The sequence below is a fragment of the Cyprinodon variegatus genome, unplaced genomic scaffold (assembly GCF_000732505.1).
Source record: "Cyprinodon variegatus isolate N-32 unplaced genomic scaffold, C_variegatus-1.0 Scaffold286, whole genome shotgun sequence".
In the NCBI taxonomy this organism is placed as follows: Eukaryota; Metazoa; Chordata; class Actinopteri; order Cyprinodontiformes; family Cyprinodontidae; genus Cyprinodon; species Cyprinodon variegatus.
Genome location: NW_015150739.1, coordinates 467,812 through 493,427, shown reverse-complemented (window position 1 = coordinate 493,427; position 25,616 = coordinate 467,812). Strand labels below are relative to the sequence as shown.

General features: G+C 37.4%; 5 protein-coding genes across 6 annotated transcripts in view; 4 read left to right on the top strand and 1 right to left on the bottom strand.

Moving 5' to 3' along the window:
• Nucleotides 1-210: 210 nt before the first annotated feature.
• Nucleotides 211-3,465, top strand: pstk (phosphoseryl-tRNA kinase). The gene is made up of 6 exons (XM_015383487.1): nucleotides 211-457; nucleotides 771-1,017; nucleotides 1,515-1,716; nucleotides 1,816-1,891; nucleotides 1,984-2,077; nucleotides 2,170-3,465. Exons 1-6 carry the CDS (start codon nucleotides 260-262, stop codon nucleotides 2,391-2,393), a joined length of 1,041 nt encoding a protein of 346 aa, XP_015238973.1. The 5' UTR covers nucleotides 211-259; the 3' UTR covers nucleotides 2,394-3,465.
• On the bottom strand, nucleotides 3,454-6,103 carry ikzf5 (IKAROS family zinc finger 5). 2 transcript variants are annotated; one of them, XM_015383486.1, is made up of 3 exons: nucleotides 5,619-6,098; nucleotides 5,339-5,527; nucleotides 3,454-4,838 (listed from the first exon to the last, which is right to left on the bottom strand). In XM_015383486.1, exons 1-3 carry the CDS (start codon nucleotides 5,851-5,853, stop codon nucleotides 3,931-3,933), a joined length of 1,332 nt encoding a protein of 443 aa, XP_015238972.1. In that variant the 5' UTR covers nucleotides 5,854-6,098; the 3' UTR covers nucleotides 3,454-3,930. The 2 variants fall into 2 exon arrangements, with proteins under 2 accessions (XP_015238972.1, XP_015238971.1); XM_015383485.1 differs by having other exon boundaries at nucleotides 3,597-4,838; nucleotides 5,616-6,103.
• Nucleotides 6,104-6,572: 469 nt separating this feature from the next.
• acadsb (acyl-CoA dehydrogenase, short/branched chain) lies at nucleotides 6,573-15,981 on the top strand. The gene is made up of 11 exons (XM_015383495.1): nucleotides 6,573-6,707; nucleotides 6,927-7,089; nucleotides 7,174-7,274; nucleotides 10,516-10,722; nucleotides 11,563-11,733; nucleotides 11,866-11,991; nucleotides 12,076-12,168; nucleotides 12,244-12,333; nucleotides 13,728-13,865; nucleotides 14,080-14,179; nucleotides 15,379-15,981. Exons 1-11 carry the CDS (start codon nucleotides 6,675-6,677, stop codon nucleotides 15,453-15,455), a joined length of 1,299 nt encoding a protein of 432 aa, XP_015238981.1. The 5' UTR covers nucleotides 6,573-6,674; the 3' UTR covers nucleotides 15,456-15,981.
• A 5,872-nt stretch (nucleotides 15,982-21,853) lies between these two features.
• LOC107090234 (homeobox protein HMX3-B-like) lies at nucleotides 21,854-23,660 on the top strand. Its single transcript, XM_015383506.1, has 2 exons — nucleotides 21,854-22,442; nucleotides 22,677-23,660. The coding sequence occupies exons 1-2, from the start codon at nucleotides 22,160-22,162 to the stop codon at nucleotides 23,255-23,257; spliced, it is 864 nt and encodes a 287-aa protein (XP_015238992.1). The 5' UTR covers nucleotides 21,854-22,159; the 3' UTR covers nucleotides 23,258-23,660.
• Nucleotides 23,661-24,960: 1,300 nt separating this feature from the next.
• bub3 (BUB3 mitotic checkpoint protein) overlaps nucleotides 24,961-25,616 on the top strand; it is an 8,582-nt gene continuing 7,926 nt past the window's right edge. The window contains exon 1 of the mRNA XM_015383503.1: nucleotides 24,961-24,976. Within this exon, the coding sequence (XP_015238989.1) occupies nucleotides 24,961-24,976 (16 nt within the window). The remainder of the gene's footprint in view (nucleotides 24,977-25,616) is intronic.

Here is a 25,616-nt window from a genome sequence, read left to right as displayed (position 1 = left end):
TTTATTAGTAGATAGCCCATCACGGGCCACACTCCATACCAGTAAGTGGCAGTAATGCTACTAAATGTTTGTTGCCAACCGCCAATAAAACCAACAAGAAGAAGAAGAACGGGGACTGCGAGCCCAGGTTGCTATACACTCGTTTACAATAGGTGGCGGTATGCACTTTATAGGTGCTTACGATCCGCGGTAATAGAAAAGAAGAAGAATAACCGACTGCTTAGCCCCTTTGCTCTCCAGCCAGCTTCTAGTGGAGCCTATGGCCGCAGTGATGCCTCGCAGGATCCCCGGGGCCCCTGTCTGTCTGTGCGTCCTCTGCGGGCTTCCTGCCGCGGGAAAGTCAACGCTGTCCCGCAAGATTCTTGGTACCGTTGCGGAGTGCGGCTGGAGAGCGGCAGTGGTCTCCTACGATGATCTAATCCAGGAGCAGGCTTATTACACGCAGATGGAGGAGGAGGTTGGTGTTAAAATCAAAGATATGAGAGCTTGGATAGTTGGTTGAACTTCAATGGAGATTCAGGATTTAAACTAGGAGTTTGTTACGGGTGCGCACTTACAATTTAGACCGAAAGGTATATATATATATATATATATATATATACACACTTTCAGTGTTTTTTTTTTTGTTTGTTTTTTTAACATAAACATTATTTTCTGTAATTTGGTTATTATTTTTCAACAAACAACTGCAATGAAAATATGCATTCTTTCGAGTTGTCCAAATGTGCTGATTTTAATCAATGATCCTGGAATCTGTTGGTCTTTTCTAGCACTCTAACTGGAAGTCCCACAGACAAGCAGTGTTGCAGTGCATCGAGCAGTTTTTGGAGCGGCCTGAAGTGTTCGGGGAGATGCCGAGCAGCCCTCTTATCAATGGAAGTGCCTGGCAAAAATGTGTTAGCACTCTACTTCAGCCTGAAGGGTTAAATAGAGATGGGATGCCATTGCTTCTCCTGTTAGATGACAACTTTTACTACCCAAGCATGAGATATGAAGTGTATCAACTTGCAAGAAAACGTAAGAAGTCTAGCTTCTCAATTTGTGGCAGCGTGTAGTGACACATCTGGTGGCAGGTTGGGCTGCCACAACATAGTACTGGCAGCTGCTACTAGGGTGACAGTTTATAGTGGCAGCTGCCAGTACTACGCCGCAGGCCGCCTGACCTGCCACTAGAGTGACAGTCTGCCAGTACTGCGGCGTGGCAGATAGGCAGATGAATTCTGTAAAAGGTTTAATGCAGTTTATTAAGCAATAACATCACAATATTAAAACAACAATCTACTTAGATGCACTTTAACTTTGTTAAAGTACATCTTTAACTTTGGGGCGGCAGTAAATGCAGGAGCTGATCAGGCAGCCTAGTGGCAGGTGCTCATACTACGCCGTGGCAGCCCAACCTGCCTCCGGAAGTGTCACAACAAACTGCCACAAATTGAGTTTGCTGTCTCTCCTAAAGAATATGCTCTACAGGGATTTTGAGGAGGCATTTTAACTCATGTCAATTGTGGTTCCAGTTTTTCTAGGTTTCTGCCAGGTGTTTCTGCAGTGTGACTTAGAGACCTGCATCAGGAGAAACCAAAGTAGGCCTGGACCCATTCCCGTTAAAGTGATCATGGAGATGGAGAAGCGTTTGGAATCTCCTAACCCACAAGGGAATCTGTGGGAATCCCAAAGCATCTTGCTCGACTCCACAAATGATGTGACCAAATGTGACATGTAAGTCAGCAGAATGAAGTGTTTTTGCCCCTAATTAGTTCAAAGATGCTTAATGAAGACTTTTTCCCGGTTTATCTTCCTTTGTGACTTTTTTACCAGCCAGAGAGTAATTGAGTTGATTTCGACGGCACTAAACAATCCATTGAGTCCAGCTGAAGATAACTCTGAAAAAAAGGTGCGTGTGTGTTTCTGAAATGAAGAGGAAAAACAGGAAACTGAAAGTAAATGATGTGGATTTTCAAAAAATTTATTTTATGGATATTGCAGGAAGCTGATCGTCTGAAATGTGCCAAGAGCGTGGTCCATCAGGCGGACCAGGCCTGCCGGCGTCTGATATCAGAGGCCATGCAGGCTGCCAGAGGTCAGCTGGGACCTTTCCCTAAAAAAATTAGCTAAATGTATTTTTTTCTGTCACTGTTCATAAAAATGACAAGATTCTGCTTTTATTTGTAGAACATCAGGTTCCTCCTGGAGATATGCGGGTTCTGGCTGCTCGGCTGAACGAATGCAAAGGGACATTTCTTCACGACCTGCGGAAACACTTCCTGCAGGAAGTGGTTTTCCTTCAGGAGGAGGACATCAGTGTGGAGCAGGTGGTGCAGAGAGCACTGAGGAGGGATTTCCACGACAAAAAGGATGAGATCCTCTTAAACATAATGAGAAACCAGAAAACATAATTTTTCTATCACCATTTCAAAGGTTTATAATGAATGTGTAATGCTTCTATATATTTAAATCAAAATAAACTGTATTTTTGCTAAATGTTTTCTCTTAAGTTAGTGTGACAATCCACTGAAAAATGATGTAGGTTGAAGTAATTTATTTCTTTGCAAACCACTTTTTTTTTTTATCAAATTTTTGTATATTTTCTAAACCTACAAGACAAGGGCTGCAAATTGTAGCCTCTGCTCCTAGCTCCTATTTCTTAACATTTTGCAGAAAAACTATCCCAGGACAGATATGCACATGGATGATACGATTTAAAACCAGGACTAATGCTCCAAATGAGGAATAAAATAAACATTTGCATGTGTCACACACAATATGTTGAGAAAATGAATGTATTTTTGTTAAACTGAGGTGAACTGTGCCTATGTGTCCTCCCAAGAGGTCAATATAACTAATGAACTTTAGGTAGGAAGCATCCTACTTCCTTTTTCCTACCTCCTTATTTACTGCTACCACTGTTCAGCCACTTCTGCTTTTGCTTAAGTCTTATGTTACCAATTTCCTTCATTCGAATTCAGCTGATCCTCTCTGAGTCATATTTATATTGCAGGAAAATGGAACGACGTGGACTCCATTTAACACTCCATTTAAAAAATTTTTATTGAATTTATTTTAAATGAATTGTTAGTGGGCTTTCTGAGATTTTATTTCCTTTTATTTTTTATTCCTGGCACCAATTTAAAGTTGCATTATTCTTAATTTTAGGGATGATGGTTTGATGCTGCAATTAAAAATGGCCGTTTTATTTTTATTTAAGGCGTTTTTAACATCATGGCCTTGTATGTAAAATAAAATGTGAATACTGTTTTGGTGTTTTGTTTGTAGAGAATTTAATGTGAAACAGCTTTCTCATTGTGAAATATTGATCAGAAAAAAAGAAACTCAATCAATTAAAAAAAAAAACTTTGCATTTCAAACTTTGCTGCATTTTGTTCATTTCACAAAATGAAATATTTCAGGAGTCAAACAATGCTGCAGACCATGTGGAGACTAGAAAAGTGTTTTTTTTAATACAGTTTTTAAAAAAAAAAAGTAAAACTGGAAAGCTTGATATACTGTATATACCCCATGTATGCTTAGTGCTAATATTAAATGCACGCCTAACTCTGAACGACCTATCTTGGCTTTTAACATCGCAGTGCCATACCAACCGATCCATACCTTAATTAATTTGGCTTTTCTTTTATGTAATGGATTAACTCAAAGTAGAGTATAAATATGAAGTTAAAAGGAGAATAAGACTTTCTTACTACTTAAAAAAAAAAAAAAACACCTGGAAAGTGGCAGGCACTGTCATTAATCCCTTTTCTAACAAAGATTTGTATAAAGGAGCATCTTTCAACCGATGCATCACATTGTGTTGGTCATTTGCTGAAAGAAAGTAAACCCAAAACAAATGATTTCCCTTGAGGTTTCTGAATTTTATCATCATAACCGATGGAGCTGTCATGTCTTTCAAGTGTAATAGATGCCTGAGTCCTTATATTACTTTTTATGTTGTCCACGGGCAAAATGACATGCAAAATTGTATTTGTCCATGCACATGTGACCACAGACGTTGCATTGGAATGGATGTTCGTAACCATGGCAGCCCATGTGAATCGTATAGATGATGTTATCCGAAAAGCTGATTTCACAATGCTGACATCTGTGGAGGATTTGGTCTTCTTCGCTGGGAGCGTTTGCAGTAGGAGTTGGAGTGCTTGCTTGGCTGTTGCTAACGCTGCCACAGAACGTGTTGATGTTGGTCTCCAAGCCACATCCAGACACATTACTGCAGCTTCTGTGACATGAGCTTAGGGATTCCTCTCGAGGTGGAGATGTCTGCACACCGTTTGAGCACAAGACCACCTGATCCACAAGGATCGGTTTCTCGTCCTTTAAGGACTGTCTGTCAGGGGATGCTGGACTTTGAAACTCAGGGTCAGGGCTGGTGGACTGACCTGCAAGTGCAGAAAGCTGATCAAGTGGATCTCTACAACCATTTGCACCACTGCTCTGACCTTCATTCTTGTCCACCTTAGGAGGGTGGTTGTATTCCCTGCCATTCAGCTGGTGGATTTTATGTGATAAGTCATTCAAATAGTCAGACTTTGGCACAACAGCTGGATTGAGGTTGATCAAAGACCGACGGCCGAAGCCCAGCGAGCCAGCCCTTTTCTGCAGAGGGCTCAGCATCCTCTTGTTGGAGAAAGATGAACGTACCACCCTGGTGGGCAGGAGCTTGTGGCGGCGGCGGCGATGGTGTGACAGGTTGCTGCGGTCGCTGCATCGGAAGGGGCAGAGGTCACACTTATAGGGCTTTTCTCCAGTGTGGGAGCGCATGTGTGCCTCCAAATGGCGCTCGTATGCAGACGCAAACGGGCACAGCTGGCAGCGGTGAGGCTTTTCACCTGTGTGAAAGGAATAAATCCACACTTAACTGGGCAACAGACGTAATACACTCAATAATGAGCAGAATGGCTTCATTAATGGCATATAACACAGTCACTGGCTGCACAATTATTGGTAGCCCTAACAATTTCTTTGTAATATGTAAAAGTGTGGTTTTTTTTGTTGTTGTTGTTTTTTTACTCTGATCAGAATATTTTGCCTATCAGAGAGCCTTTGGACAAACACAGGAGTGATTAATGTTGGACACCATGAGCAATGTGAAGTATGCTCTAGGATCCGTGATACTGTGGGCCTATTTTTTTAATCCTTTTTAAAACACATTTTAAAAGTATATGTCAGTAAAAAACAAATAAGTCTTTCTTAATTGAAAACATTTACCTTAATGAACACAGAAGTGTTTTTTATCTTTACAAGTAATGCCAATCTATTCAGCCTTTACTGCAAAGTTATCGCTCTGTTATAAACATCTAGGGTGTTAAAATGTAATAGGAGCTCCGACCTGTGTGGATGCGGATGTGCTCAATCAAACGAGCCATGCCCTTGTTGGCATAGCTGCAGTAGCTGCACTTGTATTTCCCATCACAGGTTCTTTCCAGACCATCTGCTTGCAGATCTGATCCATCCTCCAAAGGCAGGCTCACCTCCACTGAAGGGGGGTCCGAGACATTCTGCTCACATCTGGGGTCAACTGCAGACAAATACACGCACTGATATAACTTTAACATATAAATATTTGGGAAGCACATATTAACCCTCGTTTGCATTCTGGTACTCACTACCTTGAAGCTGCTCCGTTGTTTCTTTTCCTCCACAAACTGACCCCGAGATCATGTTGACATGCTGAGTTTGCTGAGTCAGGTACTCTTGAAACTCTTTCACAAAATCCACAGGTTCAGTCTTGATCTCCTCCATGCTTGGATGTTTCTGTTCAACCTGAAAGAACTTCCAGAGATTCATAGAAGGAAACCTGCTGCAGCTGCTCTTATAATCGCCACTAGTTATCACTAGCAGCATAGCTGATATGCCCAGGCTGTTTCATCATCTATCTGACTTTGTTCTATAACAATTAGGCATAAATAACACCTTAACCTGTGATCCAATTTCACGTATCAGCTTCTAATGCTCGGCACAAGGAAATAAGGCTCATGGTTGCTAGGTATCGGCGCTACCATAGCATTTCCTAAGCTCGCACGATAATGTCACCGCCATGTTGTGAGTGGCAGATATTATTAATTAACAATTACAAACACGTTTACTAACACGTCCTTCACGACCCTTTTAAAACGAGCATAATAGGTTCACATAAATTATTTGCATATAGCTTTTAATGTTTATTCAAAAGAAAGTAAAAAGGTAGGAGGAACTAAAGCCTTTTATTTCATAAACAGATGCATTGATGCTGTATTTTCTTACTTAAAGCAAACATTTTTTTTGTCTTTGCTGCTTTTTAACGTAAAGCTTTTCCTTTAGTTTTGACATAATGTGAAACCCTTTTATTAAATCATACTTCTGTAGTTTTCAAAGAAATTTCGCCACACATAATATGGCAGACGTACGGTTTACGACGCCGCACTGCTACGTCAACAGAATTGTTGCCTTCGCTTGTAAATAGAAAATAAGGTTAAAAGAAAATATCAATATATATCAGAAAGTTTATGTATACGCAAAATTTGACAGGTATATTTATATTGATTTATTATCGTGATGTTTTGCCGTTTAAAGTAAGTACATTAGACATTTTGGCAAGAATTTGTAATTTTTGAGTCAAACGTTTCAGTTTTCAAGGCTCCGCGAAGGCATCATCAACTCTCTTGGTCGCAGTTTCATAACAAACAATGGCTGCCCCGTTGGTCAGGGTTTTCTCAAAGGTGAGACACTTATGATGTTGGGTCCTTATGAATAAAACTCTCATCTAACGGAAAAAGCTATTTTCTACCTTATTTATTCATAGTTTCCAAGTTTCTAACCCAGCTAGCTTATTAGACCGTAGATGCTAACCGTTGCTAAACGATAAACCAACGTCTTTGATAGCATGACGCATGACAACTGGGTATAAATCTAACGTTTCCTCTCCCGTTGGCTGCCAGTCCCTCAGACAGTTCTCTCGGCCATCATGGGGAGCATGTCAGTCCGGATTAAGGAGCAGGACAACCTCTGCCCAGGCGGTGGCTTCGAACCAGGCAGGTGGAGATGCGTCCTTCCCTCCTCTTCAGACATACTCAGAGGAGGAGAGCATGATGAGGGACGCAGGTGAGCTGCCTCTATGCTACTGCAGACTGCTGGATCCAGAACTTCATCACTAATTAAACTTTTTTTTTTGTTGCTTATTTGCAGTGAGGAAATATGCACAGGAGCGCATCGCCCCGTTTGTGGCGACGATGGATGAAAACTCTGCCATGGATGAAGAAGTCATTAAATCCCTATTTGAGCAGGGGGTGGGTACAGCAGCATCTTGATCAACTCAGAACATATGGAAATAACTAAGAGGTTAATTCTGTTCCAAATATGGAACTCAAACATATATTTATTACACACAGTCATATTTCTGCATTTTACAATAAGAAACAGTCAAAGAATGTTATGAACATATTAAATATAAGAGCTTTAAATAATATTTCTAGATGGGAATGGCAGCCTGCTGAAAAGTAGGGTCTATAATATGACTTCCATACTATCCAAGGCTTCAGTTCCCATTGAAAAACAAAACATGACCATAGCCTGATGCTACCACCTATGCTTCTCCATGACATCTCTGGTCATATGTTTTCTAAATAACTACCTTACCTTTTGCAATTATTGTAAACAAATTCTACCTTGTTTTTTTTCACCTGCTTTTGGAAAACCTACCGTATAGTATGGCAGGCTTAGCCTAGGCTAGATGTTTTGGTTTGTTAAAGCCTTACCATAGTCCATAATATTGAAAAGACATACCCCGGTATACCAATATCGCAGCTTTGAGAATTTAGTAATAAAAGCGTGTTCTCAACATGTTTTTATTACTTATTTTGCACTGTAGGATGTTTAAAAAAGCATGTTTAAGTAATAATACTGAAACAGAGAAGAACTGACACATGTAATATTAACCAAGAGTTACAGAAACTTTAAAAAGAATCAGTGTTTCTATCAGGGGTGGCCAGGTCATGACATTAAAGATCCATCCTCTTCAGATCCCAAGCAGCCAACACACCAAGTTGTAAATTTTATGATGGAAAAAATGTATTTTTGAAATAAATGTTACAAAAAGTGGAGCATATAACTTCAGAGAGAGCTAATGCCAAAACCGCAGACAAAAGGAAACTATCTGAATATTAACCAACTTATCTAATTGAAAGTAGATAAACCAAATTACAAAAAACCTTACCTCCATAACTAAGAAAAACATGAGAAAACTTAAGGAAACAAAAACGGCACCTTACTCCTACAAGCTCCAGAACTTTGCATGATGTTTTAACAATGTGGCCAGTTGAGTTGAGCTGAGGATGAACCCAAGAAGTCCGCATCAGCAAATTTTATATCCGTCACCTCCAGGAGGCCACCAATTGGACATCTCCATCGTTGTCTAGGAACCATTCAGCGACGGGCACCTGCACACTCATATTTACATAAGTTGATGACGCCAGTCGTAACGATGCCGTGTCAGAGATTTTAGATGCAGGTCAATATTATCTGAAGCTCGTTTGTTTTATTTTTTTATTAGGGTATCAGATTGATATCCTATATCAGTATTTGATCAGTGTACCCCTAATTAAGGATGCAGCAGATTGTTGTTGCAAGTGTTATATGACCTGTCTTTGACTGAAATTCCTGTGGTTCCTTTATTGGAGCTAAACATTTCTTAGCATCATCCTTTACCAGTTTCTTCTCTTTTAATTATTAGTTAATTGTTGTTGGGGCTCTGGCTAATGTAAAAGTAGCTCCAAATGTTCTCCTAAGGATGATCGCTGTGTGTTTAGTGGTATTATTTCTTTGGAAGTTATTTTGTATTGTTCTTCCGCCTGATATCTTCATACGAAATGGTTGCTGTGATGCTTTGCACCCCGTGATATGGGGTTTAGAAGATGGGATGAAAAACCAATCGAAGCAATTCAATAATTAATTTGGGGTAAACTAGAGGATCTTTAAAAATGTTAAAAAAAAAAGCTCAGCTTCAAGAGGAGCAGTGAGGTTTTTGTCTCGAGGAACGCTGAGCCAGCTTTGCACTCTCAGTAGGGTGCATACGAGTTTGTCCAGCTGGTCCACATGCGTTTTGTAGAGCTGAGGGAGGCATTCAGCCGTTTCCCTCATGGTGTCCTGTGAGGGGCACTAGGGGTTCGGGGTCTGCACCCTTTACTTGAGGCCATCCGGTGTCTGTAGAAACGGACCAGGAGTTTGGTCTGCAGGCTGGCATTAAGTCGGTTGGGATAAGGATCATCTCCTTCAAGTCCGAGGCCATGGTTCTAGACCAGAAAAAGGTGGCTTGTTCCTTTCTGGTTAGAGCAGAGCTCTTGAAGTATCTTGTAGTCCTCCTTATGAGTGAGGGGAGAACTTAGCAGGAGATTGACAATCGATCGGTGCACCTGCTGCTATAACATGCTATAATCCATCGGTTTGTTGTGGTGAAGAGAGAGCTGAACCAAAGGGTAAAGCTCTCTCTTTACTGGTCCGTCTACGTTCCTGCCCTCACCTATTGGTCATGAAATCTGGATCATGACCAATAGAACCATGTCACGGATACAAGTGGCTGAAATGAGCTTTCTCTGCAGGGTAGCTGGGCACTCCCTTAGAAATAGGGTGAAGAGATTCATCTAAGAGAAGCACATAGTTGAGCCGCTTCTCCTCACATCAAGAGGAGTCAGCTGAGGTGGCTCTGGAGGGCCCCGCGACCTGGTCCTGGATGAAGTAGAAGACAAAAAGTATGAGTAGAGGGCCTTTAACTAATGGACATTTTGTAATGACTCTTTTATCATTATCTAGCTACATTCTCAGTTCTAAGACATTTCAGACTCTTTATTAACCACATTGTGTTAGTGTATTTTATTACACTTTTACTTCTAAAGAATATACTGGTTTTCTGTTGACTTGTACAGGTTTTATGCCACATATTTTCTGGACAGTAGGATCTGAAAACTAATTTTACTAATGTGTAGGTGGAGAACTTTGAACTACAGAGCTGCACTTTGGAGCTCACTGAAGATACTTCTAAAATTGTCAGCGGTGCAGAGGTGACCCAGACCCATGTCCCAGATATGTTTGTGTTTTTTGGCCAAACTTAATCACAGACCACACAGTCCTGTGAATCAGCCCCTAAAGTTCTATTATTCTTATTCATCATTAAGTTGTGATTCTCTATGTTGTTTGTGCATCATTTTCCTTCCACCAGCTTAATATTAATTTGCTGTGATCAAAAGCTGTCCTCTTTTGCAATATTTAGTAGCCGACTTTCTATGGACAGCTGTCAACCTAATAATCCTATCTAAAATTTGTAGGCAATAGCATGGCCGTAGCATAATGTCTATGTTGGCTTTGATGTAAAATTTAGGGGATTTCATTAGCTCTAAATCACAAACTTCAAAATGAATAATAAAAAAAAAAAGACAAACTACTGACATTGATTTTCTGTGGTATTCTAATTTATTTTATCGCACAAATTTTAAAAATGTCCTACTTTCTTTTGTTTTACTTTCTTTTACTCTACAGCTGATGGGGGTGGAAATTGACCCAGAGTATGGTGGCACTGGCTCTACGTTCTTTTCCTCCATCCTGGTGATTGAAGAGCTGGCGAAGGTGGATCCCTCTGTGGCTGTGCTCTGTGACATCCAAAATACTCTGATTAACACCCTGTTTGTGAAACTCGGAACTCCAGCTCAGAAAGAGAAGTACCTCAGCCGGCTGTCAACTGATATGGTGAGGCATTTAAAGACTTGAAAATACATCGGGAGATAATGACAGATTTGTCATTTGATTGGGATTAGGACTGGGACAAAACATGAAGGGTGAAACTTTACTGTGTAGGTGGGGAGGTAGTCCATCTCAACTACATGGTACACCTGACCAAAATAGAGACCTTTTATTTAACCGTAAATGAAAGCAAAGGTTGTGTTTTTATAGTTTTATTCTTGTTAATCGATTGTTTAAGTAATCGTCAGTTAATTTTGTAATGAATTCATCAATGGCTCAATACAGACAATTTGTGGGGCCAATGGCTGAAGGAATAACCCACCCAGAGCTGGATTGAGGCAAAAATGGTCCAAAAAATATAAAAAAAAAAAGATCTTTTGAATATGAAAAATCTTGTTTAATAGTAAATATGCTCTATACAGCCTAACGCTGTTCAAACTATTTTTTAAAAAATCCTGTTAATCACCTTATACCAAAATATAACATATATAATAGCTATAAAGTTATATAATAATACTCATATGTAATATGTTATAACATATTATATAGTTATTTGAATCAAATTGCAGTGATGTGAGCATTAGATTTAGTGTTTTTGTTTTTGCCATTTTTACAATTCATTTAAAATCTGCAGACAATGATTTTTCCCAGGTTCTAAGCTTTTGTTTATGGAGAAATAATAATTTACTGAAAGTATCCCTTTTTAGTTTAGTCAAAAAAAAAAAAAAAGAACAAACTGATAGATTAATCATTTGGTAAATCAGTTGCTAGCTGCAGCCCTAGCTATAATATAATATAAGCTAGCTATGATATATATTGGTTTATAATCATTGTGATCTCTGACAGGTCGGGAGCTTTTGCCTCTCTGAAGCCGAATCGGGGAGCGACGCTTTTGCGCTGAAGACCCGAGCTGAAAAACACAAAGACTATTACATAATCAATGGGTCAAAGATGTGGATCAGTAACGCAGAGCATGCTGGGGTTTTCCTGGTGATGGCCAATGTGGATCCTTCTGCAGTAAGACACATCAAAGCTTCTAAAGTGCATTGTTAATGACTGTATTCCCTAATTATGGGTTTCAAAAATGACCTAAAAACTTCCAACATAGCAGAATGCTACAGATCTAGTTTTGTGTCTTTTTTTCCTGAGGGATACAGAGGGATCACCTGCTTCATCGTAGACCGGGACACTGAGGGGCTCGAGATTTGCAAGAAAGAGAACAAGCTGGGTTTGCGAGCTTCCTCCACATGCCCTCTTAACTTTGACAATGTCAAGGTAGGACCGAACACTCTGAACGGCTCTGGGCTGATGTACAGCAGGTAGTGGTTTGTCTTCACAGATTTTTCATTGTCGTTTTAGGTTCCAGAGAAGAATATTTTAGGAGAGGTTGGTCATGGATACAAGTATGCTATTGGAATGTTGAACGAAGGCAGGATTGGAATTGCAGCGCAGGTATACAGCAACACCTCTTTGGGTTAATGGCTTTTAATTAAATGCATTCAGTGTAAAATAGCGATGTGCTTGCAGATGGTTGGATTGTCTCAGGGTTGCTTTGACCACACTATTCCTTACACCAGACAGAGGGTGCAGTTCGGAAAGCGGATCTTTGACTTTCAGGTATGTAGGATCTAATAAAACAGCTCCTCTCCTCTGTACATTTTTACGTAGCAGTCAGTGCTTTTTGTGCCGGTATGCCATTACCTCTGAAATTTACACCTCATCATACTGGGACGCTGGTGAAAATTCTCAGTCTTCCAGGTCATAGTCATTCCAAAAAAAAGAAAATTAAAAACAAAAAGTGCCAAATGACCCCCATTCCAAAGTGGTGGAGCCGTTTCAATTTGCATGTTTTCAAAACAAAAACACGGCTTTGTTAGGCTGCGGTATAAAACCTCAAACTCTACGCTATTCCTGACATTTTTAATTGAAAAAGCTTACTGGATGGGAAGCGAAACTTCTTCAAACTTGGAATCAAAGTCCAGTGGTTTGTTTTTAATTTTCTTTTTTTGGAATCATATTGGGACTTTTTTCCATCGTGCATCTCGTTACATCCCTGTCCCCTTTCTTCTTAATCTCTCCCGACTTTAAAGCTTGTAGGCGATTTGTTGAGTTCAGGAATTGTGTGTAGAGAGAGACCCATCGATTTGGAGGAAAACGCTTGTCGTACATGTGATAGTAGGTGTTTCAGATAAGTGAAGAAAAAGTGGAAGAAATACAAGACTTTGGCTATAATGTTTACCTGGCTCAAAAATGGCTGAAAGAAACTGAATGCTAACAGCAGCACTCTGAACAGTCCTTCACTACACAAGGAAACAGAGGTTGGACTCCACTAGCTAGCATTAGTGCATTTAACCCGATACTGCAGTGACGTGTTTTCATGAAATAGCTAAAATCGGGGTCGGTTCTTGCCAGTTTGAGGGCTTGATGACAAATATCCCCCCTCCATGGCACAGGATAGAGGTCCTCTTTTTGAACAAAGAATAATTCCTTTGCTTCTACCTAACAACATGCTTTCTATATTTTTGTTTTAAATAATTATTATATGTATGTATCATAACTACCTACTTTAGTTATGAATTTTTCCCAAACAAATTTTTTTGGTAATTCTCACAGAACTTGGTGCATTATGTAATATAACATAGCTAAATACTTAGAATGAAATATTTTATAGAGGAAAACCGTGATTAAGTTGAGTTATCACTTGTTTATGTTTTGAAAAATCTTTTATATTTTTTTTTTATTTATTAATTTCAATGTTAACACCACGAAGCTTGCAGTTCATTAGCTTATGTAGATTTATGTGAGAACTGTCTTTTTTAACTTTTTTTTTTTATTTCTATGCTAAAAATCTGTTGATGTTTAGAATGATAGATGGAAGTGAATACAATATTACCAATGTTTTTTTCATATATTCATAAGGCCTTAGGGGGTACCAGCACTATATTTTCTACTTGAAGCACTGGCTGCTGTGTATTTATTATTTAAAGCCGTTACTGCTTTTTTTTCCCCAGGGCATGCAGCATCAGATAGCCCATGTAGCGACGCAGATCGAAGCGGCGCGTCTGCTGACGTACAACGCCGCCCGTCTGAAGGAAGCCGGCAGACCCTTTATTAAAGAGGCCTGCATGGCCAAATACTTCTCTGCAGAGGTTGGGTTTTTAATTCTTTGAAATATGATGTTTCATGAAACTACTTCCTGCTAAACTACTTCCTGCCTCTTATTGTATCCCTCTTTTGTATTGATTTTCTCTCCTCTGTTATATCTTTGTCTGTTTTTGACACAAAATGTACAGTGAAATTGAACACCAGCTCGATTCAAGTTTTTTTTTTAACCGTTTGTGTTTTGTTTTTAATCACAACAAGGTTGCTACTCTAACTACTTCAAAGTGCATCGAATGGATGGGTGGAGTCGGCTTTACCAAGGACTACCCCATAGAGAAATACTACAGAGATTGTAAAATCGGTGAGCCTTGATGAGTCACAAAATGAATGAAAAGTGACTAAATTTCGTGTTTGACAAAACCAAAGTAGCACATATTTGGGAAGTAGGAGGAAATGATTTTCAAAATCACATTTCTAAATAAAACTCATTAAAAAGAACTGGGCCATCCCAGCAGTAGTTGATTTGGCTCAGCAACATGGCTCAGTCCTTTATAACCCTAAAAATAGGTTATAATATTTTACCCAAATTATGGAATGAATTAAGTGCAAATCTGGATTAATTCAACCATACATATTTGGTTATAGCCTCTACCCAAATGCTGTGTTAAATTAGTAAAAATCAAGGGTTGTTTTAACTTTACAATTTGTTATTTCTTCTACCTAATTTCTGGGTTAAATTAATTTTTGATTGCTTCACCAGTTACATATATTTGTTAAGTAGTCTGTTTAAATGCTTGGTAAAATTCTCCTATACCTCAGACTGATTCTAACATATTATAGTCAATCATTAGGAAAATGAATTGCAATAGGCTAACCACATCTATAACAAAATACATGCTGAACTTGGTAATGCAAAGCCTGTTTCATGCAAAAAACACAATACTGGAATCTTTACAAGGTACCACCATGAAATGTATTAATACTTCACACCCAAAATACAAAAAGGAAGCAGTCATATATTAATCATTGAACAATTAAAAATTTGTGTCGAAACAATGCACCACAGTGTATAACAACTGAGAACAGTTACACATGCATGCTCACATGCACACAAACAGATAACAAGAATGGTGCAAGATTAAGGAGGAAAACATAGCTCTGCTGAGTTATTTATCCCACCACTTTTATTTTTCTCCAGTTTGGAAAGTATATAATTTTATTTTAACAAAGAGCTACACAACACATTTTATACAACAAACAGCTTAAATGTAAGAAAACTATTGTTTTTTTTTTACAAATGGCTGTTGATGTTTCTCCAGCTGGTGTACAGGCATGTTGACCAACATAACTAAACCTCTGAGACTCTCAAAGCAGCATTAAGTAACTTTTAGCCCCAAGCATCAGCTTAATTAGAGATATATTGCATTATTTGACATTTGGTTTTAAAACAGCAATATCACATCTAATTCAAATCATTGGAGATGGATAATGACACATTTGGTATATCTGTACAATGCAGGAATAAAATCCAATGTTTCTGTTTTGTCTCTTTGTGTTTAGGAACTATTTATGAAGGTACAACAAATGTCCAGCTCTCCACCATGGCCAAGTTCATTGATAAGGAGTACGATCACTGAAACCATCCAGCCAGAACCTGAACGATCCTGTTTCTGCTGTTACACTCCATGCTCTCACCATTTCTGTGACTTCAGTAAATTCAATCCTGCAGGATAGTTTTGTTCGATCTTTAGGTCTGGTAAAGTAGTTCCAATCACTGATGTTACTGATTTAGTGAATTCTGTATCATTATGTTTTGAGTTTACAGCTGAATCGTTCTTTTTGTCTTTTATTTTACTTATTTTCTGTAGTTTTTTTTTTTTTTCAGTTTGTCCCTCATTTATTTAACCGTTTTGTAAGCAAAACGTGCCCATAGGTTTTGATGTGAGAAAAAACGTTTGAAATGAATTGAAATTTTCTTCGTGTCAGTGCCTTCAGAGGATTTCCTCTTTTACTGTTTGATTTTGATAGATCATGCAATTGTTTTTCCCTTCACTGCAGCATACTGTCGTGTCGACTGCTACTACATCATACTAGTATTCTCAATAAAGAATTTGTCATAAAATCTGTATTAAATGTGAGTTTAGCCACAGTGTTATGTTTGCCACAGTGTCATCTTTGCTGCTCTTAAACAGGGTTTTTAATCCATATAATTATCATGGCATCACTTTAACTGGTTTTCCCCATTAATTGTCTATTCATACATGCATTCATATTTTTTTATTATTAATCTTTGTCCATCTCAGACCCCCTTCTTACTATAGCTGTATCCATCTATACACTAGTAGCTATACACACTGCAAAAACAATCTAAAAATAAGCAGAAATTTCTTAAATGAAGTGTATTTACCCCTAATTTGAGTAGGTAAATAAGATGAATGGAATTAGTCTTTTTTTTTTTTTACTCCAAGAATAATAATTAGATGTTAAATAAATAGATAATATGCTCTTGAAATATGATAATGCACTTATTTATTTCTTATTAAATTTCTTAGTAAATTGTCTTGTTCCATTGGCAAAATGTCTCAGCTGAATTGTTGATTCAAGAACAAATGCCCTTATTTAAAAAAAAAAGATGACTTATTTAGATTCCTTTTTTTTTTTTTTTTGCAATGTCATTCATGAATCCATCTGTTTTTTTACTTTATCAGTGAATCCTTCCGTCCAGCCCATTAATCTACTGATCTATCTCTAATTGATTTGACTTTTTGTCTGCCCTTTTGTGCATCCATTTACACAATATTGCATCCGTCTATAAATCCAAGTGTCCAATATTTCCTTATGGTGTGTGTTTTTGAAGATTTTGCTATTCAATTGTTAAAGTGCATGCTCTGCAACTATTTGAAGTACAGGGAACTTGAGTATGCCCTCATCTGAGGGCTCCAGAATTCAAGTTGCAACCACGATATCCTTTGTTGCATGTTCTCACCTTCTGCATTTTTCATCCACCTGTCTGCTAAAAGGAAAAAACACTATTGCCTGAAAAAAAGAGAAACATATATACCGGTATAATTCATTCTAATTTGAGTCTTTTAAAAAAGCTGGAAAGGGTAGGCGTAATACTAAACTGTCACGCTAGATGGCAGCACTTCCCCAAACAACCTCAGGTAGATTCTTTTGAGGAGGCGGCTCCTCAATGCGAGTTCAGTCAATTATTGTGTCTTTTAACAGCCTGTCACCTCTAATGATATTTTATATCAGCTTAATTATGCTGGTGCTTCAGATGAAAAGAGCCTGCCCGGCTTAATTCACTCACTGATCATTTTGAGCTAAGGCTAATTAAATTTCCACAGCCTGTGTTCAGCTGTGCAAAATGAGCTCCGTTTTCAAAGCTACACTCTAGTTTCCAAAGAGCACAATCCCAGTTATTACACACAAACACTGAAAAAAAAATGTTCTTGCAGGAATGACTCATGTGATGGGAAAAATTAAAATTCAGAATTGATTTAATAAAAATATCAACAACAAATAGCTTTGAAATGTTTCTGCAATAAGCTAACCCTTAATTTCATAACAAACATCTGTAGCCATGTTATTAGCCTATCTGAACCTCACTCAGAGTTAAGTATTAGTATTTTGGTATGATTTATTACAGTAGACAAACTTTACTTCATCAGCTGCTAAACAAAGACAAGTGCTACTATGCCTAATTGATTTCTTATCATAACTTTAGATGTTCTGGGAAGTCCTCAGAGTTTTGTTACAGAGCTTTAGTGAACAACACAGAAAGACATGAAGTTTTTTTTTTTTTTTTTTTTTTAAATACCAGATACATGTTTAATCCTTCATCCAAAAACCTACAGAGACATGGTGCATTTGAAATGACAGGCCAGGATAGCATGTTAACCTCTTATGGTCACTTTGGAGGAGCTGGAGAGATGTACTGCTCGAAGGGAAGGTACCAAATAAACCACAACATTTTCAAATAGGGCTAAATATACAAACGGCTTAATTGCAATGGTTTACATCAAAGCCTGGGTATGTTCTAGAAAATAAAACTAAATCTAATTGAAAATGTTTGGCAGCTAAAACTGCTTCTCGCACACCCAGAAATGTTCTGATCTGAATGAATTCTGGAGAATGCTTAAGCAAACTTGCTTTTAAGATTATTTCATATCCATCCTTCTGATCTCAGTGGGCTATTTAAGACAAGTTAAATATAAGTGGTGGTTTCTAACTTTGTTTTATTATGTATTAAAAAGATTATTAAGAAATCTAGTCCAGATCATAAGTTTGGAATTCCAGTTTAATCTTAGATAAATTGTCATTTTTGTGTTTTAGAAGCACTGTTGCTAAGATGGTAAACAGAAAGCTGCTCCTGTCATTTCGAGAAGTTTTATTTATCTGTTTGCATCACTGATTACTTGTTTTTCTCATCTGATCCTTTCTTAGTTATCTCTTTAATGAACACAATATGGAAAACACACAGCCGCTTTTCCCTTTGCCCGTTTAAATGCAGCTTAGCTAGCCTCTTTTCTCCACCCCCATCTTCAACACTGCTATGAGACCTCTAATTATTCAGGGATTCGAGTAGCTTTTCACAAAACACTGTGTTGTCCTTTCGCGTTGAAGAGCGCTCAACGAGTTAAAAGGACAGGCCATGTGCATGCAGGTTGAGCAAATTCAATTTGGTTGATTAATTCTCTGTGTCTGCTGCTAGTTTGGTTTAGATGATTAATTCAAAGTACAGATTGTCTCTTTTATATATGTTTTACAAAATGTTTCTTCAGTAGGAATATAGATACATCTTTGACTAAACCAGAGAGGTGTAAAGTCTGCTGTGCAAAAGAAAATAGAAACATCCTACCACAAGAAAGCATTGAATCTAATCCTACCATCTTATGTCCCATTTATTTATTTTTTCTACTCATTATAAACCCTTAAATCTTGGTTGCTCAAGGACTAGGAAATACTAACTACTACTGTAGGGGGAAGGCACATGTAGATGGCTCTGCAACCCTTCATAACTGAGATTTGGTAATATGTACACTCACAGAAGTTTTCTTTTTTATCCCTGTGCTAAAATATTTCAAAAAATCAACATAGAAATAGCTAATGTTAAAATATTCCTCAACATATTTTTTTTTTTACCATTTAAACCACTTGTAGAATTTATTGTTTAATGTATACAAATATGTTTCCTTTAGATTATATTACAAGCAAACCAAAAATAGTAATTTCTAATTTCTAAATCTAGACATGAAGAAAGTAGCTTTTTTACAGTGGGCTGTATCTAATTACAAGGTTATTATGGAAAGTTAAGTGGAAGGAAAAAAATATGGGATAGTGCAGCAATAACAAGATTGGAAAAGAAGATAAGATCTTGTTTATTGATCTCACAGTGGAGAAATTCAACACACAAAAGAAGGTGCCAAAAGGAGGAAAAGTTGCTTTCATATATATATTTAACAGGTGGATTCTCTTATTTAGCAGGATTATTGCACACAGGTTATTGCACAAGTGAGCCAATTCGAGAGTTTTAGGGGAGATTTAAAAATGCATAGCTTACAGGAATTCCTGATATTTATCGTCTCCTGACTCGTCGTTTCCAAATGCCTCTTTTCTGATTAAAATCCATTTGACATTTTGTTTGAAAACTATGGAGTCTGTTGACAGAGTTGAGCAGGACTGAATCCAGTGCTGCTTTAAAGCTACCTGGGCTTCCTTAACATCTTATTAGCTTGATGCAACACCTCATTGCCACAGCATATCATCTAAGCCCAGACCAAGAATTAAATGCACTGGCTCAGTGTTACATGACATTCATTAAGAGGTCACATATTTCTGTTTTTAGAAAAACCCTAATAAAATTCAAATATTGAAATAATGCAAATATATTTAAAAGAAACATTCAAATACTTTTTAATTTGGTTACTTTTAGCATTATATTTAGATATGCACCAAAAAATGAATACAAATAATGAATCCTACAGGAATTAAATGCCCAATTGTGCATCTTAGGTAAAATATGTTTACAGGCAAAACATTTTAACTTCTGGATTCAGTGATAGGAGGATTGCTATCAGGGAATGATAACCCTAGGAAATGGAATCCAGCCTTAAAGTCTCATTATAAAATGCAATCTGCTCCATTCACGTGCTTATTCGACAGGAACCTTTCGATCTGCATTAGGTCACCTGTTTGGGTTTTTAGTACAAAGGCCTTATCAGGATGGAAGGAATTCAGTGTTTAAGCTGCCTGCAGCATTTCCTGCCTAACAAAATTACAATGAGGTCAATAAGCTCTGGTCCAGGTAGACATCACATATTTCTCTGCTGAAGGTGGAACGACCGCCGGCTGCATCAGAGCAGATCCCACTTAAACAAATAAAATCTGTAATTATTTAATGGTTTGGGGGTTTTGTGCTTTTAAGGACACTATCCAGTGGTTTATCTTTGCAGTTAATATTACACACTGACAGTAAAACCACAGATGGGTAATGAAATGTTCCACTGTTAGATTTCACAGAAAAGCAATAAGAAATTCCACTTTATATGTGTTTTCTTCTACAATGCAAGCGGATAAGTAATCGTTTTGCATTGTAAACACTGAGGACAGGCAAGCTTCAACATATTATAAGATAAAAAAATATTTTCCCCCTTAAAAGTTTTTTTGTTCTGCTTTTGGTATTTTGTATTCACAATAAATTTTATCCTTGGCTAATTGGTAATACTAGATAAAGATAATATAAGTAAATCTTTTTTTTCATCCTGGAAAGTTGAGTTTTAATCCTCCTCACTGTCTGGACAACCTTCCCTAATTGATGGAAAAATTTAATGTGTTACATCTTCTCCCACGATGCTTTACGTTGATCGAGTTTAACTCCGGTTATTAAAACATTTTTTACAGAAATCTCAGTAAATTCTTAAAAAGAGCAGTCTGGAATTTGTGTAATTCTTTTTTTGTAAGAATAGCAGTAACTCAATGGGAAAATTGACTTCGTTACTCTCCTTGTGTTTGTTGTTTTACAGGAACATTATACTTAAACAAGCACAGAGGTTTAACACTAACAGTAAAATGGTTTGATTTAGAAAAAAACGGCAAATGATAGACATTGCTAACAATTAAAAAAAAAATAAGAAGTTGTTTTTCTGTTTTTCAAACCTATGTAAAGAATGCAAATAGGCTAACCTGAGGAACATCATCCTGTGTGGTCACTTTAAATAGATGTGATTCGCTTTATTTCAAATCATATGATTTTATATTCTTGTCTCAGATTAGTTTGGAATATATTTAGAAATGTAATGTAAATATATATAGACCAAAATTGTAGAAAATGTACTCGTTTCTGTGGGAATAAAACTCTAAGGGAGCCAAAAAACACTGCTTCAATAGTGAAGAACTGATGCTAATACTTAAACTGTTAAATCAACCTAAACTGTTCAGGTTAATTTGCCATAAATCAATGCTCCATCAGTGGCATACAGAGCTTTATATAAGGTTTGATGTTCTTCTAAACTGCTAAAAAAAAAATCTAGAAATGAGTAAAAATGTCTTAAATCAAGTGTATTTACACACAATTTTAGTAGGTAAATAACAATTAAATGAGTATTTTTAGTTTTTAGAATAAGATAATTAGATAATATGCGCTTGTAATTAGACAATGCAGTTGCTTTTTCTTAATTTAAATATAAACTTTCACTTATTTCCTCAACTCAAGACACAATGCGCTTATTTTAAGAAAAAAATACTTATTTAGATTCCTTTTTTTTTCTTTTTTTTTTGTGTGCAGTGCGCATGCAGATATTTTTTATATATGCGTTTGACTATATGTGTGTTTATATTCTTCTCTACCACATTTATTCAATTTACTGGCAGGTGATTGGTGATAGGCGCTCACGGCTCCCCTTTGCGCGCCCCAAAGCCCAGAGAGATTTTCCTCTTTAATCTAATTGGATGATAAGTGAGTGCGTAACTATTGAGCCCGGAGCCAAAACGTTTGCGCGGCCTTCTTCTCCTTCCGTTCGAATTCGGTTCCCGTCACAGCCCCCCCATCGCGTTTCCATCTTAAATCCTATTTGCTATTGTACCTGCCCAATAGCAGAGAGCGCCAGCGCGCTTTAAGTCAGATGGCATTTCCACTGCGCGTCATTACAATACAACCAGAGTTTGGTGCAGGGATCCCTGGCTTTTTCCAGTCCAGATCATCCTCTGGAGAGGCCTGGACTCAACATCTTTTTTTTCTTTGTATTTTCACCACATCTGCATACTTTTTTTCTCTTCAAAATTGATTTTCTGCCTCTAAAAGTTTTTAATGGTTATTCAGATTGGACAATAAGCGGTGATGGCAGAATCTGACACTCAGGAGACTCGCCAAGCCGCAAAGGATTCACCTTTCTCCATAAAGAACCTGCTCAACATCGAGGACAAGCCAGTGAAGCCCACCCTCCCACTGGGGTCTTCCAAAGGAGTTTTTGAAGGCAGCTTTTTCTCCAGACTCAGTGAGCTGTCTCTGCCTCGGTTAGAGTTGCCCGGCCAAAGGATCGGACTGTCGGCTCAGTATTTGGAGAGAGCGTCTGCGTGGTGGTATCCATACACTCTGGGAGCGCATTTTAGGACTGCTTCAGGTAAATTCCTGTATTTGCTTTAAATATATTAAGTTGTTTTTTTTCTATATTCTTAAAAAATTAAAAAAGCATAAATAATTGACTATTGTTTTGGATTATTGATAATAAATTTCCCCATTGTCGGACAATAAATGTATTTTCTATTCTATAATTAATAAATTTGTGAATTATTAGACTATCAGGAAAATATATATTAATATGATTAATTAATTAATACTTTTTTTTCTATTTTAGTTCCAGAAAAGACCAACCAGAGGGAGGAGGATATTCGCAGCCCGGATCTCCAAAAAAATAACCAAGATAAAGAGGAGAGCGCCGATGATGACCTGGCTCTGGATGAGAGCGACGCCGATGAATCCAAGAAGGAAACCGACCAGGAGGAGGACTGGAGGAGAAAAACAGACGAGCTGGACTCAGACAAGAAGCCCTGCAGGAAGAAAAAGACGCGCACCGTGTTCTCCAGGAGCCAGGTCTTCCAGCTGGAGTCCACCTTCGACATCAAACGCTACCTGAGCAGCTCGGAGCGGGCCGGCCTGGCCGCGTCTCTGCACCTCACCGAGACGCAGGTGAAGATCTGGTTCCAGAACCGGAGGAACAAGTGGAAGAGGCAGCTGGCCGCCGAGCTGGAAGCGGCCAACATGAGCCACGCCGCGGCGCAGAGGATCGTACGGGTGCCGATACTTTACCATGAAAGCGGGGCCTCGGACGCGAGCGCGAGCCCCGGTACGAACTCATCCGGCAGCCAGTCCCTGCTGGCTTTCCCCCATCACATGTACTATTCCCACCATCCCAGCCCGCTGCTCAGGCCCGTTTAACCAAGGAGCTGCTTCTCAATGAGAAAAATGGAAGTTTGTATATTATTATTATTATTAGACCAAAAACATTATTTCCTCTGGATCTCAAAAATAATGCTTCTATTTTAAATGTTTGTTTTTTTAGTGGTGAGGTTTGAGCATAAGCTTGTTTAAAACAGGATAATCTGTATATTCAAAAAAAAATTACGTCAGTGTTTTGTGCAAAGAACTGTGCAAATATTTTCAGCTCTTTAAATCGTGCAATAATGTTGGCTTTTCCGCCTTTTGTTTCACCTAAACCTCCTTTTATAAAGCGAAACAAGTCTGTTTTGTTTGGTTATAGTGAGGACAATCCTGTGATTCTGAAGAGAATACCTGAAAACTGTACAAAAACAGTGATCTGTTGTTCCTTTTTTCAGTTCTCTTTTTTCTCTTTTTTTAAGTAAGGTTGTAAATTAAAAGCTATGACAGAGCCATTCATAGCCTTTGTGTATTTATTTTTATTTTCTGATATGGGAACTGTATATATTAGTTCTACACGGTCATTATAAAAGTTTAAACACCTTTTTTTTATTATAAAATTAATAAATAGTTCTTTTTTTTTAGTTTATTCAAGGAATCTGTGTTAATTTATTTTAACACTTGTAGAAAAACATTTCCACACTCACAAATTTTAATTGGCTATTGTTCCCATTTCTTAATTTGTATTTATGCAGTTAATAATACATTAAAACTGTGTAATTTTGTGTTTTGCAGAGGTTTATAGCTGTCACTCTTATTAATTTTATTAATTTGCATTGTTACCTTAAAGCTATAAGAGGTGCAAGAAAGGCCAAAATCCAAGGGATGTAAAAACAATAAAGAAAAAGTATCATCTGTACGGTTAAATTGAATTTGGGAGGTATAGGTTATGAAATGTTGTATTCTTCAGTAATGGTTGAATTCTAACAATGCATCTCTGGTAACAAATCCTAAAGGTTTTGATTGTAAATTATCTAAATGTGTTCAGTCAAAATGTTTTCTTATTTTTGTGTGTGTTGTCAATCATAGAAAAGACAACATGCTGCCAGATGGTTTATTATGATTAAATATCTCCACTTAATAAAGGCTTAGAATCGATCGAGGGCATTTTTTTTATATGTGAGACTTTAACTTGTTTGCCAACAGCACTGAGACTGAGAATTTTTTTGATAGTGAGCAAAATTATATAGAGGTTGTTTGAAATTCACCAATTCAGCTGAATTGTAATTCAGTCAACTTAATGGTATTTTATTTCTTCCTGTTTTCTCTGCAAATAATGATAATTCTATAAAAGAGATCCACTGTATAGAGAATGGGGAAATGTACCCATTTATATCACTTTGATTGTCTTTATTACTAATAACATTAGAAGTAATGGAAGGAGAAGTGTAAATGCAGCAGCAGAAGCAGTATGGCATCATACTAAACAAACAAAAAAGTTTTACAATTTAGTAGAATTTCATAATATTGTTGAAGATATTTACAGACTTAATTGTTTTGATTTTTTAGCAATCTTTCCAAATCAAGTTAAAATATATTTAAATGTCTATTCTGCAGACACTTTGATCCAAAATGACTAATAACTGAGAATAGAAAGGATGCACTTAAATTAAAAAAGAGCAATAAGCAACCTAGAAGGATGATTATTATTTATATTGTGTCAGATAAACAGATGACACTGTGAAAATAGAGGGAAGCCACAGATGGAAGTGCAGAAGGGTATGGAAGTATAGGATAGGTACTTGGAGATGTGTTCTGGGGGGTTTGGTTGTTTCTCAAAATATGCATGGAACTCTGGCATCCAGTAACTCATCCGTCATTATGAAATGACTCATAAAAAGAGCCTGGATTGTAGACATTGCTGCTTGACAATGCCAGGATGACTGGAGTGGCTGAGTCCTGACATGAGCCTTTGTGATGCAAGTGGCTAAAGGTGCCAGTAGAGCTATTAAATTACAATCAGCTTTTAAAGTGAACTAAAGTCAACTCAGCTGATTTGTTGAATTCATTTATAATTTATTATTATAATTATTTTGCTGTTCTCTATGTTAAAATTACTATTAAACAGATAATATCCTGTTATAAAAAAGGTTAAATCTTTACTGACATAGTAAGGTTTTCAAAACTTAAAATAAGGTATACATAAACCTTTTCTCTGACAATCCCAACATAGATGTGCTGTAAAGCTTCTTCTTCATTAAGAAGAGGCCCAGTTTGCTAATAGGTTTGACTTGATACTTGCAAAAAAAATAAATAAATAATAATAATTTAAAAAAAAGTTTAAATTAGCAGTGAAGCCCTAAGTTCATTTTCCAATCTCTCACCCATACGTGTAAAATAAAAATATGGTTGCAGTTAT